At 32.2% G+C, this 16,914-nt stretch overlaps 1 protein-coding gene across 1 annotated transcript in view; it reads right to left on the reverse strand.

Annotated features, from left to right (window-relative positions):
- Nucleotides 1-16,914, reverse strand: part of LOC139511745 (uncharacterized) — a 43,960-nt gene that overhangs the window by 12,222 nt on the left and 14,824 nt on the right. The window contains exon 5 of the mRNA XM_071298790.1: nt 8,565-8,964. Within this exon, the coding sequence (XP_071154891.1) occupies nt 8,565-8,919 (355 nt within the window). The 5' untranslated portion in view covers nt 8,920-8,964. The remainder of the gene's footprint in view (nt 1-8,564; nt 8,965-16,914) is intronic.

A 16,914-nucleotide genomic window follows, 5' to 3' on the forward strand; every position in this document is an offset into this window, starting at 1 on the left:
AAATATAACCAGACAATGACTTTATTTAAAGATAATCAATTTTGTTTTGAGATTATTTTTCAAACTTGGGTCTAATGGAGCAGTTATTGGATCAGGTTTCCTGAGGCAGAATGTTGCTATGGCGTTTTGCATATTGAGCGCCTAGAGAAGTCAAGACAATAGCTTGAACATTGCTACAGTAGAAAATTATGGACTGCAAGACAAAGAAAATACAGGATGAATGAAACATATTAGTTTAGGTGGAAACACAGTTGAACACAATCACTAACCAATTTTGATTCCGTGTTGAATACTAGTATTGTATTCACCCTGAATTTAATCTGAATTCAAATTAAGCTATTGGTTGAAACAATGTTGAAGCAACTATTATTCTATATAGATTCAATGTTGAAAATCAACGTTGATTCAACATAGGATTTCAACGTTGATACAAATTTGCAAAATCTAATAATAATTCAACATTGATTCAACATAGAAAATAAACATTGATTCAATGTTAAATCAACGTTGTGTGCCTGCTGGGTATATTTTAACCTTTGAAAAAATTGTAGTGCATATGAACTTTCAATTCTAGGATAAGATTTTTTTCAAAACTTCATAGTAAAAGTGGTACAGTTTTAGCCCTAAAAGGAGTTCCTATGGGAAATTGATTTGTCAATATTTACAGAAATGCAACCTAGAACAAATAAAAAGATGAGAGTATTTTTTGCCCCTGCCCAAAACTCCTTTAGTATAAACAAAAATAGGAATAAAATGTATACTTTGTAATATATATATATGCATTTGCATTTTGATTTGTTTTGGTGAATGAAAGGAAATATGCACAATTTTTTTAGTTAAGTTACTAATTCAAAGTGTATTTGCTGCATATATGCTGATATACGATTTTATACAAATTTCCTCATAGCTACCCAGCGTTTATTTATCTCCATAAATCACAATGTTATATATTCACCATAATATTTTTGGCCGGACAAATAGCAAATTACCGTAAAATGCTATTTGTCCGGCTTGCCGGATGAATAGACATTTTGATTATTTGTCCAGCTAGACGGACAAATAGCAACTAAATTATTTGTACAGACCTACCACATTTTACTTTGACCTACATTAAGGCAAACACCTATATTCCAAATATATGCCATATCGGATAACTCGAAAAGTATAAAAAGTTTATAATTTGGTTCACCAGACACGCGTTTCGTCTACACAATAATCCAATTGCGCTCAAATCTCATTTTTGTTATTATTTGTACATTATACACGAGAAAAATCTGATAGGGTTGATTAATAAGTTTTATTTTTGTAAACAATGACTGCACTTATCGAAACAATGCAAAAAGAAATTGCTACTTTAATTTTCCTGATAAAAATCTGTATGCCATCAATATGAAATAGTTAAGGGTGATAAATCAGTTTTATTTTTGTAAAAGTGACTGCACGTCTCGAAACAATGAAAAAAGAAGTAAAAGAGAAATCTATGTAAAGACGGTTTAATTCGTGTTATCATGCCATTCTTTATAGTTGCATGAACAAAGGTAACGACCTGATTTATATTTGTGATTAACTCTAGACTACCTGCAGCAACCTTTCTTCCACCTTTAGGTGATAATTGTATACTGCACGAATACATTGAATGCACTGACATGTTGTATAATATTACATATACTTATAGAAGCTTTATAAAATTTACACGCTCCCTTATCATCAGAATTGATTTCTCCAACCTATATTGTGCTCTAAATATAAAATAAAATGTTTGGTATGCATATTGTCTGTAACCCAAGGGTAAACTTTCCTCTTTACATTAAAGTATGTGTTAAATATCAATATATAACGAATTATTCATCAAACGGTTTTAAAGTATTTCCAAGATGCAAGACAACCTGTCACATTCACTAAGATATTGACATGTATCTGACAATCAATAAAAAAGTGCATGACATGCACAAATAAAAATAAAAATGAAAAAGCATGTTTTCATTTTAATATATACTCAATCGCACTATCACATTTCCATGTTCAATGAACAACCAAATCTGTGTAAGAGTAAAAACAATATAATATTTTATCTTCAAAATATGACTTTTTTTTTAATTTGCGTGATAAAGACATTAAAACAGGTACATGAAAACTTGCAAGGTTCTGATTGTGCAACAGAACAAGGAGCCAGTACCAGCAAAAATGGAGACCAGATCATCAATTAATAAAGTTTCGTGTTGAAGAGAAAAGGTGGCCTTACACGTGTGTACAGACACAGGTATAAGAGGTACGCAAAGAACAATGTACTCGAGTTTGACAATTTGTGTATGACGTGCGACGACATGGGATGCCCTATCCTTCGCCTTAAACTCAGCTGGTGTACATCCTCTGCAACATTAACACCACTCTATACAGCTATGAGGTTTTGACACCACACATGCTGTCCATAATGATCACCGTAGGCAATTATAATAACACGAAAATAATCAGCCGCACACAGCTCGTGATACTGTTGACTTTCTAACCACGTTACAAAGGTCCCCTGGCAGTCCAATTATCAGACTGGTACAATAGAACAATTGTGTGATACCTTAGTTAGATAATCGCATGCCTCGTTATCAAGCGCCGCTACCTAGGCAAGAACTCCAGGTAGCAGACTCTTGTGCAAGATTGGTGAGCATTTTACAAGACCGTATTCGTCGATTGATCAAGTCTTTGCCGAGAGGGATATGTGCTGTGTTACAAGCTAGTGGAGTACACAACAGATGTTGACTTGAAGTCGCGTCATTTAAATAAACTTTAAATTTTGCTAATTTCTGTATTTAAAACAATGCTAAGAATGTGAAGTACTTTTTTTTTCTTCTTTTGGGAGAGAAAACTTTTTTTTAAAAAGGACGTGTTTCAAGTGTCTAATATCACTGACCACCGGATAAAGCATATCAATATACAAAAAGAAAGATGTGATATGACTGCCAATGAGACAACTCCCAACAAGAGACCAAATGGCACAGAAATTAACAACTTTAGGTCACCGTACGGCCTTCAACAGTGAGCAATGCCCATGTATATTAAATAAAATTTTAATAATTTCTAATGACTATGCAAATATTTTTACATTTTTATTTGTGAAAAAAATGCCTTTTGCATTTCAGTGCACTCATATGCTATTCTTATTTATAATCATCCTTTTCTTTTTGTTTTTATTAAATGCAGTACATCAATGTTTGAAGGATGAATATCAGTTGCATGTATCATTAAATTATCTCTCACATAGGCATGTTATATAAAAACGTATCCTTGAGCAAGTCAAGTGTACCTCAGTGTATACAATACAACACGAAATACAAATAAATTAATACTGACAAAAACCAGAAGTAGAAATTCGTGGCTGACCTTAATTCTTTAATAGGGTTAACATGTGTACTCGGCAGTTTAAAAGTGTCATAAATATGGATATAATTCTCACGGCGTCAGTATTTGGACAGTTAGAAATCAAATTGCATTTTTGGTTGATAAAGATTTGTGAATTGTAACGCGCCGATTGTCAATACAATTGATTGTCTAGTATGTTTGTGTCTGTATGGCATGCACATGTATGACTATACAGACTGTGAATTGTAACGTTGATTGTCAATACTATGTCTGTATGGCATGTACATGTATGACTATACTAACTGTGAAATGTAACGCCGATTGTCACTACATTTATTTCCCGTGTCAGAGGGAGATTTGAAGAATTGTTCACCAAAGAATATTAAAATTTCACGAGAGCTTTGCCAGAGGGAAATATGATTTTCGAGGGTGAGACAATCTTCATATCTCCCGAGACAAATTATTCCACTGATTATCCTTTGTTTACTATCAATACATTAAATATTAATGTGCATACATTATCTGCTTGTTTTTATAAGTTAAACTAAACACGACATACCCATTGATAAACAGTACATATTAAAATTTAATTATTAGTCTTTTTCTTTATCGTCTGAAATAGATTTGAACATGAAAAGGATTTTTGCTATCGCTATTTTAAGAAAAATGAGAAGTTCAACACGTTATATGTACATTAACCGCGAGAAACGTGGCACGATGTAATCCCGACATTTCAGAGGGGAATATGATCCTCAGAATGGAATATGAAGATTCGTTCAATGATACGTGGGATTGTCTCAACCAATCAAATATTGATTAAACTAACAATATGTTTAAACAGTCGAATAAAATTGATTGTCTATTTGTGTCTGTATGACATGTACATGTATGACTATGCAGCCTTATTTGATCTGATCAGCGTCACTTGGTAGGGAAACCTATCGTTTTTTAAGAGTAACCCGAGCAGCAAATGTTACGTCGAATCCGGACAATAATTGGTCATTTGTTTAGTTTAATATCTGACCACAGCCAATATACCCGTGTTCAATAATGGCAGAGATACCCGTCTGTTTCTAATCTACCGACTTTTAATAAGTTTAATACGTTTAACCTAGTGACCTAGTGTCCTGTTTTACCTAAGATACATTAGCCAACATAAATTACACGTCAAACAATAAAAGAAAAATAAAACCAAATTAGACCACTTATTCTTATATTACTTCTAAAATTCTCATTTATGCCTATAGAGAAAGTTAACTTGTGCTTATGTCCTTTTTCTTTCATATGCATTTACTATTTGTCAATGCTAAAAACCCCAATGATCAATAATATAAATGACCAAAGCAAAATGATGGAACATCAACATCGATGAATACTAATTTAAAGAACCCACGAATTGAATTGGATATTATAATAGCAATACGGTTATCAATAGACTGTCCTGTCCGACAGCTAAACCCTTGCTAAACAGTTTACGATAATGAGAACTAGCAACGACTCGTACAGGGGTACATAGATGGGTAGATCCAATGCTTAATGTCAGACCCATATCCAACTCACCCTTTATCCAAAGACCAGACCAACTTACCGTGTAGATCTTGTAAACGTCCAGTGGCAAATATTTCATGCGTTTTTTTGCCTGAGAACAAATTAATTAACTTATACAGTATTCCGGCAAAAAATGCATGAAATATTTGTAACTGAACATGTAAAAGAAACAACCAAACAATCATATTAAACATATCACAAATAAAGAACGATCTACAGTTACTGATACAACAAAATACAAGCTACTTTATACATTACTGTTTTGTTCAATTCCTGAGATATTTGCCACTGGACATTATATAAAAAACAATCAATTAATCAAATACGCATATCACAAACAGAAAACGATCCCAAGTTACTCTTAAAACAAAATACAAGCTACTATATATATAGTGCTGTTTTGTTTTTACTGTCACCATTAATGATTATCATACCAGGAAATGTGACCGATTGAAACCGAGACACTATTTGCTAATGCCAATAATAGCATAGATTTCACTTTACTTAAACTGGCGACCCGTTATTACATGACTGCATAATCCCAATAGAGAATAATGCAGATATTCATCAATATCCTAATTTGATAACTCTATATCCATACCCAGAAATAAACGTAGCCAATTAATTGTAATTCTATTGGTTAACCTGTCTGGTAGCTTATACATGTAAAAATCTGCAGACAAGTTGAATAATTGCGAGTCATAATGTGACAATTACTAAATCTTTCTTTTGTTTCCCTGTATCGTTTACATTTGAGTCAATAGTAGCTATAATTAGCATGCCAAAAGAAGATGAAGATACAAAAGTTCGTCAACCTTTTTATATCTTATTTCAATCGCACCGTATCAAAGTTTTAAACGACCGTGTCTCGTTGAACTCGAATAGTATATAATGAAAATACAAGAAATAACACGATATTTTACAAAAATACTCTAGCATAAAATTTTATATGTTAAAATAGCCTTTCAGATACAAATATGTAGATCTGTATCATGGCTCTATTGGCTACGACTGCTGAAGCTGTACATGTATGGCAGCTGACTATGCGATACTATTTAATAAATAAAAGTATTACACTGATTACCGGTTCAGTAATTGTAAAGCCCAATAAAGTAAAACAGACATATACTAAAATCAAAACTCTCAGATTAGTACATGAGTAACAAGTTCCACCTTCACATTAAAACCAATTATATTTTAAGATACGATGTCTTCACGCCGAAACTACAAAAGGTCATACGGATACCTCTTGATGCCTTTTCTTTTATTTTGTGAATATAAAAAAAGAAGATATAGTATGATTGCCAAATGAGACAACTCTCCACGAGAGACGAAATGACACAGAAATATGGGTTATCGTACAGCCTTCAACAATGAAAAAAACTCATAATGCAGCGTCAGCTATAAAAGGCCCCGAAATGACAAATGTAAAACAATTCAAACGAGAAAACTAACGGCGTAACATATGTACAAAAAATGAACGATAAACTTATATATGTAACATATCAACAAACAACCACTGAATTGCAGGCTCTTGAAGTTTAGTTTTCGTTTTCATTGACCTTTAACCCCTTTCTAAACTTATTTATGAACAGTGAATGTAGATACACCTAGGAAATACAGATAAGGAACTGAAATGACAACAATTAAAGCGATACCTTTGTAAATTTTGTATTTTAAATTAATATGATTTATAGGTTGGTAAACAATTGAAACAGATCAAGCCTCTGAAGTCCGAGTCCAAAAGCGGATAAATAGAACTTGATGTTTGGTCACGTTTTCTCATTTTTATTCGATAACTCGTTCTTAAAGTGTTGTATTATTGTCATGTTTAATTTAAGCTAAAGAATAATCTTAATATTAGTATGTCAATGCCAATGCCAACCAGTTCGTTTTTTTAATGCGTCGATATGTGACCCAGTTTACACACAAACCACACTCAACGGACGTCACGATGGCTTAAACAAATAGATCAATAACATTTAAAGCTAAAAGTTATATGATATAATCAGGGTGTTCTTATAAAGGGTGTAATTATTTTATCGTAACACTGTGCTACAGAAAGAATTTGGCATACATTTTTCAAGGTCAATACATACTTACCTGCAAAAGAAATTTGAATGTCATACTATAAGTACCATCATCAATGATAGGCGGATACGAATATAGAAATAGGTGTATATAAGACAATTTCAGATTGTCTCTTTAACAAAAGAAGTATTTGAAAGAACTTGTTTATCGATTATTTTTGTTATATAAATTCTATATCTATTGTACTTGTTTTGGTATTGCGCCTTCATAAAAGCGAAACATAACAAACGTATATTGACCTATAATTTTTTGTTTAACGCCACAGGAAGTTATAACCGAGATAAGATCTTAAAGTTCGAGGATATGTTTTAAGCTTAGGCCATACGACTGATTGTATAAAAAGAACAGTGTATGTTTACGTAATGAGGGTGAATTATTATTAGAGCCTATATGGCACCTGAACGTTGAGAAATAATAAACCTCTTCAAATGTTAATTTTATCCATAATACAAAAAGGATAATACAATTCGTTGCGATGTCACTATGACGTCATGATCATGTTGTAATTGACGTATTTGGCTTATAAAGCTATTGGTATTTTTACCATACAGAACTGTCATTTAAAAGATCTTGTTTGAAAGATAAATTAAAGGGGCCAAAAATACGCCCTATACCGTCTCTTTTGAAAGAAAAAAAACAATGCAAGATTGAGAACTCAGTTAAAGCATGTTTTCTAGCAATGCCGAACAGGATACATGAGATAAACAATGCTATGTGATCTAACTACTACCATATAAATAATTCTACAAAAAACAAGCGAAATAAATAAAAGCATATTTCAAACCATAAAACGACTTGTTATTTACATTGTAACGACTTTTACAAAAACAAGTGAAATAAAAATATGCATATTAACGACTTTTTAAAAATGCTTACTCGATACAATCTGTATTACATTGAAAAAAAACCAAACAGCTTCAGCATAATATCCTCTATAATACTATTGGAATATTTATCCAAGAAAGCGTTCAATATAGTAATATTCAGAATAAGAACATTGTCAATATAAAGTAAGGTTGTATAATCGAATTGGTTAAGAGAGAGCTACACGATATAAATGACACTAATAGAGTTCCGTGATGATGGCATGATCAAGTTATAGAACATTGTATTTGTGTAATGATCAACAAAGGCCACAACTTTCTAAAAGTGCTGAAATTGCACTTAAGCTATGATCAAGTTATAGAACATTGTACTAGTGCACTGATCAACAAAGGCCACAACTTTCTAAAAGTGCTAAAAGTGCACTTATTTGAATAAAAAATAAAGGCCACAACTTTCTAAAAGTGCTAACATTGGACTTGTGTAATAATCAATAGACGCCACAACTTTCTAAAAGGGCTGACGTTGCACTTATATGAAATAAAAAGAAAAAGATACAACAGTTTAAGTAAAAATACAATAAATAAGGACAGTAAATCAGGCTTAAAGATGGTAAATTAAAGTTTGCTTTCCGCCGCAATACAGCAAAAAGGTTATCTTGCGGCGTAAAATTGCCAATAAGACAACAATCAAGCAAAGTAAAAAGGACGCATGTTTCCTGCACTATAAAAAATAACAAAACGGCTTACCTGATGGTTCTGAGAAAACTAATGATATGTTAATGTTAGATGCAGTAGATGATGTTGGTTCTGTTGCAGCATTTGTTGTTGTCTCCCTCGGGTTGACAGTTGTGATGAGAGGTTTTCTGTCTATAGTTGTTTTGCATAACTGCTTCAAGTAACCACACATTCTCATTTTGATCTTTGTTTTAGCTATTTCCTCGTCTAATTGTCTTCCGAATGCTTTAAATGGACTAGATAGTTCATCGGTTGTTGAATTGGAATTTTTAGAGTTTTTGTTCATGGCTCTAAACCATGTTCGTGTTAAAGTACCTCCACGGATACAGGTAAAGTATATAAATAAACTGAACCATAGTTGTTTCATAATGTTATTACTACCACAGCGTTAGCAGATAGCTATATCCATCGACTGTAAAATACAATAACGGTATTAGTTTCTAGTATATGCAATCAGATCAATTTAACAACTGATAACTGTGTATTGAGTTTTCCCTCTTACATAAATACAAGAACAACTCGATTCCTCTCATCAATATCAGGACAACTATTCTCTCAGACACTGATGCTAAATTTTATATGATTCATTTACTATTCCATTCATGATTTTTTTTTATTTTGAATGTCATTGTGACATAAAACTTTGATAAAGGTTAACACACCTCCAATTCATTAACTCCAGCCCGTGCTGGTTATTCTCAGATACATTGAACAGACGGTAGCCAATGCGTTTTCCGATCGCTGACAAGACGCTTATACATTGGATGTTTCAACTGAATCTCCCACGCTGTTTGTTTCATTGATAAAGTTGCGAATCAATACTATGTAAAACTACAAAACACAGGAAACTAACATGCGGTGTTTTATTTAAATATTAATTTTTATTCTAAGTCATTTACCTTACATCTGTTGTAGTATGAATGAAAATGATAAAAATGTTTTTTTTTATTTTCCAGGTAGGCTTTTCTTACTTGAACTAGACACGTATATGCACATTACTTATTAATCAATTGAAATGTAACATAAGTAAAGGCAGTAGATACCGGTAGTAACTTCAAAGGTAATACTAAATTATAAATAATATGCAACGAGATGTACTTTAAAAATTACAATGCAACTTCAACTGATAGGCTCAAATCGCCAACAGCAAATTTCTAACTTTGAAGACGAGAACAAGATAAATTAGCTTTGATCAACATTTTTGTATTAAAACAATTTTGCTCAAGGACCAAAATTCCACTATATAACCTTGCAATATGATTAAATTACATAAAAGAAACAAATTATATACGACAGACTTATCAATCAAATGCAGTTATAATATTTTTGTAAAAAATATTTAATTTACCAATTACGACCCTATTACATGTAATTCAAATAGTCTACAATCTACCAAAATTACAATTGTCTGCATTACAGTACAGGTGTACTGTAAAATCTCCTCACTTAAAATAATTACTGATACTTTTCAATGCAGTTTGTGAATAAGATTAAAGAATGTTATTGTTTCATACTTTCAGAAGAACGAGTAATACGCTTTAAGCAGTCAGTTTGATTCTAATCAGTCAAAATTAGCAATAAATCTCCGATAATACATCACATTGTATATTACCGAACTGAACAAATAAATAATACGACGGGTACCGTATACGGTGCAGGAAATGCTTACCCTTCCGGAACACCTGATTTCACTCCCGGTTTTTAGTGGAGTTCGTGTTGTTTCTTAATTATTATATATAACTGTTGATGTAAATGTCCTTTGGTTTTGTGAGTCTTTGTTTACTCCTTGGTTTTGATTGTTATTGTCTTACTGTATTGAATTTGGACCCTACTGTGTGCAACCTATGATGTGACTTCAGTTTCGATACTGCATGTGATCAGCATGTTTTGATTTTGAATATAAACCAGATAAACAAAAGATTGTCAACATAAATGCTTATTTCGATTTTCGAAACTCGTAAAAATGTAAATGTACATGTTTTTATGTATGTTGCTGTTAGAGGCAATTTTGATACAGCATTGCATATTTTTTTCGTATAAATTTTCATAAAAGATGTCAAAGAAACAAAAATTAAATAAGTTGTATTAAAACGATATCATAAAGCTGTACTTTTAATAAAATATTTCACTTTTGGTCAATAATATCGTTCTTATATATTTTAATATAAGTACTTAAAATTGGTTGAATCTATTGAAACCAAAGTATTGGGCTTATTTGAGGCTATCATTACTACTTCATTTGTTTAAATATAAGCCATAATACTGTAAAAACATCATAAATAAATCTTTGATACTATGAGCGTACGTACAGATCGAAAAAAAGTATAAACACAAAATTACTGAACTCTGAGGAATATTCAAAACGGAAAGTCCATAATCTAATGGCAAAAGCTCAAACACCTCAAACGAATGGACAACAACTGTCATATTCCCGACTTGGTACAGACATTGATTGGCTTTTTGAAAATGGCAACAGTATGAAATAGCTAAAGGGGAAGTCGACCCTACCTTTTATGAAAACTAGAGCCCTTTGTTGCGTACAAGCCGTTGTATATTTGAATTTCATAATACTTAAAAATAAACTTAAGGCGATCTCGAGTTAAGCTTCATGACCGACTTATCGTTTCTGACTTCTTTTGTTGATACTGACGTAATTAACACATCGGTTTGTAACGGGGATTTCCGGGTTGTCCTGGCGGACATTAGCCGTTTCCATGCGATAACTTAAGAATCGTTCAACCAATCCTTATCAAATTTTATCGTATTGTTTCGTATTGCAACAATGGAATTCAACTTCGATGTTGATACTAATTTATAAGCTTAGCGAGTAAAAGTTATATACAAAATAAACGCATTACATTTTATTTATCGTGTGCATTGCTTGGTGCTTTGCTTGCTGTTCTGAGTTGAGATCTTTCGAAACTTTTAGAAAGATGAACAGTTCGTAGATGTTTATATCCACGTTGTAAAGGATGAGTATGCAGCCTTACCCCTGTCTGTCTGTCTGTCTGTGTATGTTTTGTACTGGATTTTTTTCAAATACCTTTACTTTTTGCTGATCTAATCTTTATTGCAAATATCATATACTTATTTTTTCATGGATTGCGTAATTGTCGCTTTCTGTCGTATTAATTGACAAATAAAGACAACAATAGTATACCGCTGTTCAAATTTCATAAATCAATTGAGAGAAAAAAAAAACGGGTTATATGCTTAAACCGAGGGAAACTCAGAAACTATAAGAGGCAAACAATAAAACAACAGAAACACTGAAGTGCAACAAAACACAAACGAAATGCAACATACATAGAAACGAACTATGAGATAACAACTGCAATATTCCTGACTTGGTACAGGACAAGACATACAAGTCTTGAACAAGACGATATTGACAAACCTGACGAGAGTCATTACAGAGGCCAAAGCTGCATGTATATAAGTAAATTAAGATGCAAACTGGGGTTTTCAACGTATATGCAAGGGGGTGTTTAAGTTCGACAATCTTTTTGATTATAAACAACTTTCCACCACACTTATCTACATATATGTAACGTACCTTCTATTTTGAATAATTATGACAAATGCCATACCTGAACTACAGGGCGTTTATAAGATGGAGAACGGAACATTTTTTGAACATATGCACATGGGTGGCGGAGTTGAAATTTGAGTTTCTGACCATGACTTTATTTGAACATTGCTTCATATTTTAAAAAATATGGTTAATTAAATAAGCATAGCACCGACAATTAGTTTTAAATTAATTTAAATTTCGTTCCATGTATCCTGTTTAAAAATGACAAAAACAATACCTCTACGGAAATGAATTTTCACTTGCAAAAGCATCCAATTAACTCATCTATAACCTAACCAATATTGTAAGTTGGTTGAATTGAAATGAATGCTTTTAAGGTAGGGTTATGTATTTTTTAATACGCATTTTATTTACTGCCTGTCCTCCATGTTTACAATTTAAATAATGTGGTTTCGTACAATAGTACAATAGTAATTAATAATGTGTTCCGGCACTTTTAAGGTTTCGTAAGTAAAATACTCACATTGTTGAAACAATGATATACTAGTAGTTGAACTCTATACATTGAATTCATTTATAAATTATATGAAAAATGACATGATAAGTACAATTTGCTTATGTAAAATAAACTTTCCTGGTGTCCCTCGACAGTAACTTGCACCTGTTCGGTTAAAATAACACAAACATTAATTAAAAATGACAAGTGTGAATGGTCAACAAGTGCACAAAAATCCGTCTATGCATTCATATATTTGACCTTAAGAGGACGCATCACAATTCTATCAACGAGGTGGTCCAGTTCTGATAATCTGCACTTAAAGTCAAATATATTGTGGAATCTGAAGGGATTCGGTAAACTTTACAATATCCCCATATGGTATTTACTTTCTCGTTTGATAGAATTACATTAATATATGTAAGTTAAAGTGGACCAACGTTTATCGAAGTCCTTAAGAACACACTTAACAACTCTGATCATCACCTAATAAAAAGACGTCTGCTTGACCTTTGATATGACGATTTTACTAAACAGTGTACTATGTAAACTATGATGATATTGCAAACTATATTTTATTATATTACAAATATTCTGATTGAAATACAATCTTACATTCTACAAAAGGAGACTGTCCCAATCCATAAAAATGCTTATTCACTTTGTTCGATTTAAAACCTATAATAGGTCAACCATGTCCTTTTTCCTATTCATTTGGATATAATAAGAGATCTGTTAAGACGTTGCAATCAAATGTGTTCATTAAACAGTTCTAAAATAAATGGAAAATCGCTTTAATCGACAGAAGCAACAATACATTTAATATCCATATAAAATAATCCGACCTTGTTTAATTCTGCAATTCAAAGTGGACAACTCTAATATGGTACATGGTAGATCCCTATACATCATGATTTTTATAAATACAAAAGGTTCCACTCCAAAGTGAACTAAGCGTTTCAAATCAAACCTATTAAATGTTCGATTATGAGACAGTTTAAGGGCATCCGATACAGTTTCTCGATATAATGTCATTTTTATAATTATGAAATATGTTGTAGGCCTTGGCGAGTTATAAAATAAAACACAAAATAAAACATAGGTCACCGTGCTTGTTTTCGAGAAAATTGAGGCTGAAAATTGGGGATTTGTGCAATTATGTAAAAAAATTAGGCAATGTTATAAAATTTTTGGAGCAGATATTCTTCGTCGTAAATTATTAAGATCGGGTTCAATCTGAAGCTGTGATAAGTGGCAATAAGGAAAAAAATAAATCACTATACGAATAACTATAAAATTATTCAAGTCTTGCTTGACATTGCGGACCAGATGCTCAAAGTGGTATTTTCTAAACCTAAAAAAATGGAAAAAAAACTGTTTCTGAAAATGTCATTTTTATCATTTTTCTGCATAAACGGCATTTTGTCATGCTTTCTCCAAATCTCAAATAAAAAATATAGGTCACCGTGCTGGATTCCATGATAATCACGATTTATCCTAAAAAATTGCGTCACCCCTTTGTAACCTCAACGTTAGCGCTAAAGTGCACGACGTCGCTGGCAGACAATTTCGACGTTATCGCTTCAAATTATCGGCGACATTTTTCAGTTGTATAAATATTACTTGTAAAGTACTATCTATAAATTGGTAACATTGTTTTCGGAAGTAAAATCATGTGAATAACAAATACCTCTCTGTGTTTGTGGTCTAAGTGAGAAACTTCTCAAGAAAAGTTATTACGGTCCACTGTTGATAATTTTTACGGCTTTCAAAAATTTAAGACTCGGCAATTTAGAACATGACATACAGGTACGTTTACTGTACTCACTCGTTTATTATTTCATACTGTATGATGACCTCTAGATGTTGTTCTTTGTTTTGTTTGGTTGGCTGCTGTTTCATTACACATACTCCTTAATATCCTTTAATTCACATTTTTATCACTGAGAAAATCCGTTTTTGTTGATACGAATTTTAAAAAAGTTAGCGTCGTTTGGACAGTAATCAAATTTGCCGTTACTTTTCTCGTTTGAGTTGTTTTTCCTTGTCATTTCGGGACCTTTTATAGCTGACTATGCGGTATGGGCTTTTTTGGTAGAGCAATAGTCATAAAACGTTTTCTAGATGCAGCGCGAACTGTAAAAAAACCTGTTCTAGTTACAAAGTCCTGTAACTTATAAAGTTCAACAAAAATTATACAGACCGTTTGACCATCATGACTGAAAAAACAACCATGTTCAGTTTAATGATAATATACTGTACCATATTTACGACGGACAGCCGGACGCGGGCATTTCTATACCATGTTTCTAATTTTTACGGGTGCATAAACATATCGTTTGCTATTGCCTTTTGTTAGATAAACTACGTGCAACGTGGAGGAAATAGAAACTTTTTTTGTTCTTTTATAAAAGTTGTATCATTGTTTGTATTAGCGGCATACCATTATTTTTTGTTTACATAAATAAATTAAATAAATTTTTCAGAAAGGAAATTGACTTCTTCGTGTACATACATTTTCGGTATTAGTTTTTAAATATCATTGGTTTTCTGTGCTGTAATAAAAAATCGGATCCGGACCAAATCGTGGATGATGCATGATAATAAAATTTTAATTGACATGCATGATATTAGTAACACCTAAAGGGTCAGTCGTCTTGAGATTGCTCACTATACGATATTTGTTGAAGATCTCAAAGAAACAGTAATATGTTTTATTTCTTATTATGTTATTAGACTGTTATCCTGGTATAATCAAATGCACTGACTAATATTAATGGCGTAGAAATTAGCATTCGGGAGAAACAGAAATTGGAGCATGGAAATTCCACATTACGTTTCGTGTTACGGAAAATGACACGCATTACGTCCCGCAAATAGTTACGTTTTGCGGGAAATCAAACGCTTAACGTCGCGCCAAGAGTTAACTCCCTTGAAACTGTATCGGATGCCCTTAAGGACATTACATCCAACGAAATATTTTGCAAATTTAAATCAAACTTTTCCTAATCAATTTTATTAACTTTATTTTCCTGTATTTCATTTCACGCTGTAAAGATATAAGGATCAAACTCAAAATGCATACTTAAGAGTAATCATGATCTGGCAACCAACAAGTAATCGATGTTGTTGTGACACTTCTACAAGCATTGTTGTGACACTTCTACAAGCATTCGTACATGCATATGAGTAAACATGGTTACAGACAAAAAAAAATCAAAATTATCTCTTATTCATAGTATATAGAAAAGAAAAACAAGCATGTGTTCATAAAATTTAGTACACGAAAGCCCCTCGCACTATAAACAACAAAAAAGACAAGAATACCAGAAGATATATTCTTATTTAAAGTCAATATAACGATGGTCAAAAACATATACCTCTAAAGTCTAGGTTTAAAACAGTTTACCGATTCTAACATCAGTTGTCATTAACCATTGCTTGATGAGTTTTCAACCCAGAGATCAATCTATATATTAGTCAATATACTTTATTTCAAGTTTACATGGACATGAGATTGGGTTAAGGTACGCAATGGAAACGGACAGTTCAGTGAAAGGCCATCAGTAATTTATGAAATAGGCGTAAAGGATTTTGCTATTAAAATTTCTGGTCTTGTGTTAAAGAAGGCTGTGTTGATATGAAATATTGACGCATTCGTGTTCCGTGAGAAATTTTTGTAGACATGGAATATCATAGATTTGTTTAATTTCTGCGAAAGATGGGTTTTGTAAAGGCTTTATTTGGCCTACTTTTTTCAGTGAAATTTTTATTTTTTATTCAGATTTTTATTCATTCCAATTTGAAGATCATTTAATACGAAATCTAAAAGAGTTTGTTTACGAACCATCTCGTAATAAAAACTGTGTTGACGTAATTGAAAAGAATCTTCTGCGTATTGTTTTAAAAAATTATAGATTTAAAATTTCATAGATTTAGATCAATTTCAACATGTTTATAGATCCTTTAAAATTGAGCATATACAAGAACCATCTAATAAAATTACTAGAATGTTTGCATATCTGAACAGCACCTCTCATGTGAATATTAATTTGCTACTTGCAAGTGCTCAACATTTGCGAATAACAAATATGTGTCAAATTATGCAATTATGTCAATTAAAAATCATAGGCAGCAGTAGTCTCCGATGTTAAAATATCGGAAATCCTTAAGTATTTATAAATAAGGATACAAAGCCAAAACTTATGAATTGGATGAATTGTAAACGGAGAGAGACTGGTTGTGTCGATAAGGCAAGAGTCTCCTGCTATGAAAACAAATCTATTTATAGGATTGTGTGCGTCAGAAACGCTTTTCTAGGTTTACATCCA

The sequence above is a fragment of the Mytilus edulis genome, chromosome 2 (assembly GCF_963676685.1).
Source record: "Mytilus edulis chromosome 2, xbMytEdul2.2, whole genome shotgun sequence".
Lineage (NCBI taxonomy): Eukaryota > Metazoa > Mollusca > Bivalvia > Mytilida > Mytilidae > Mytilus > Mytilus edulis.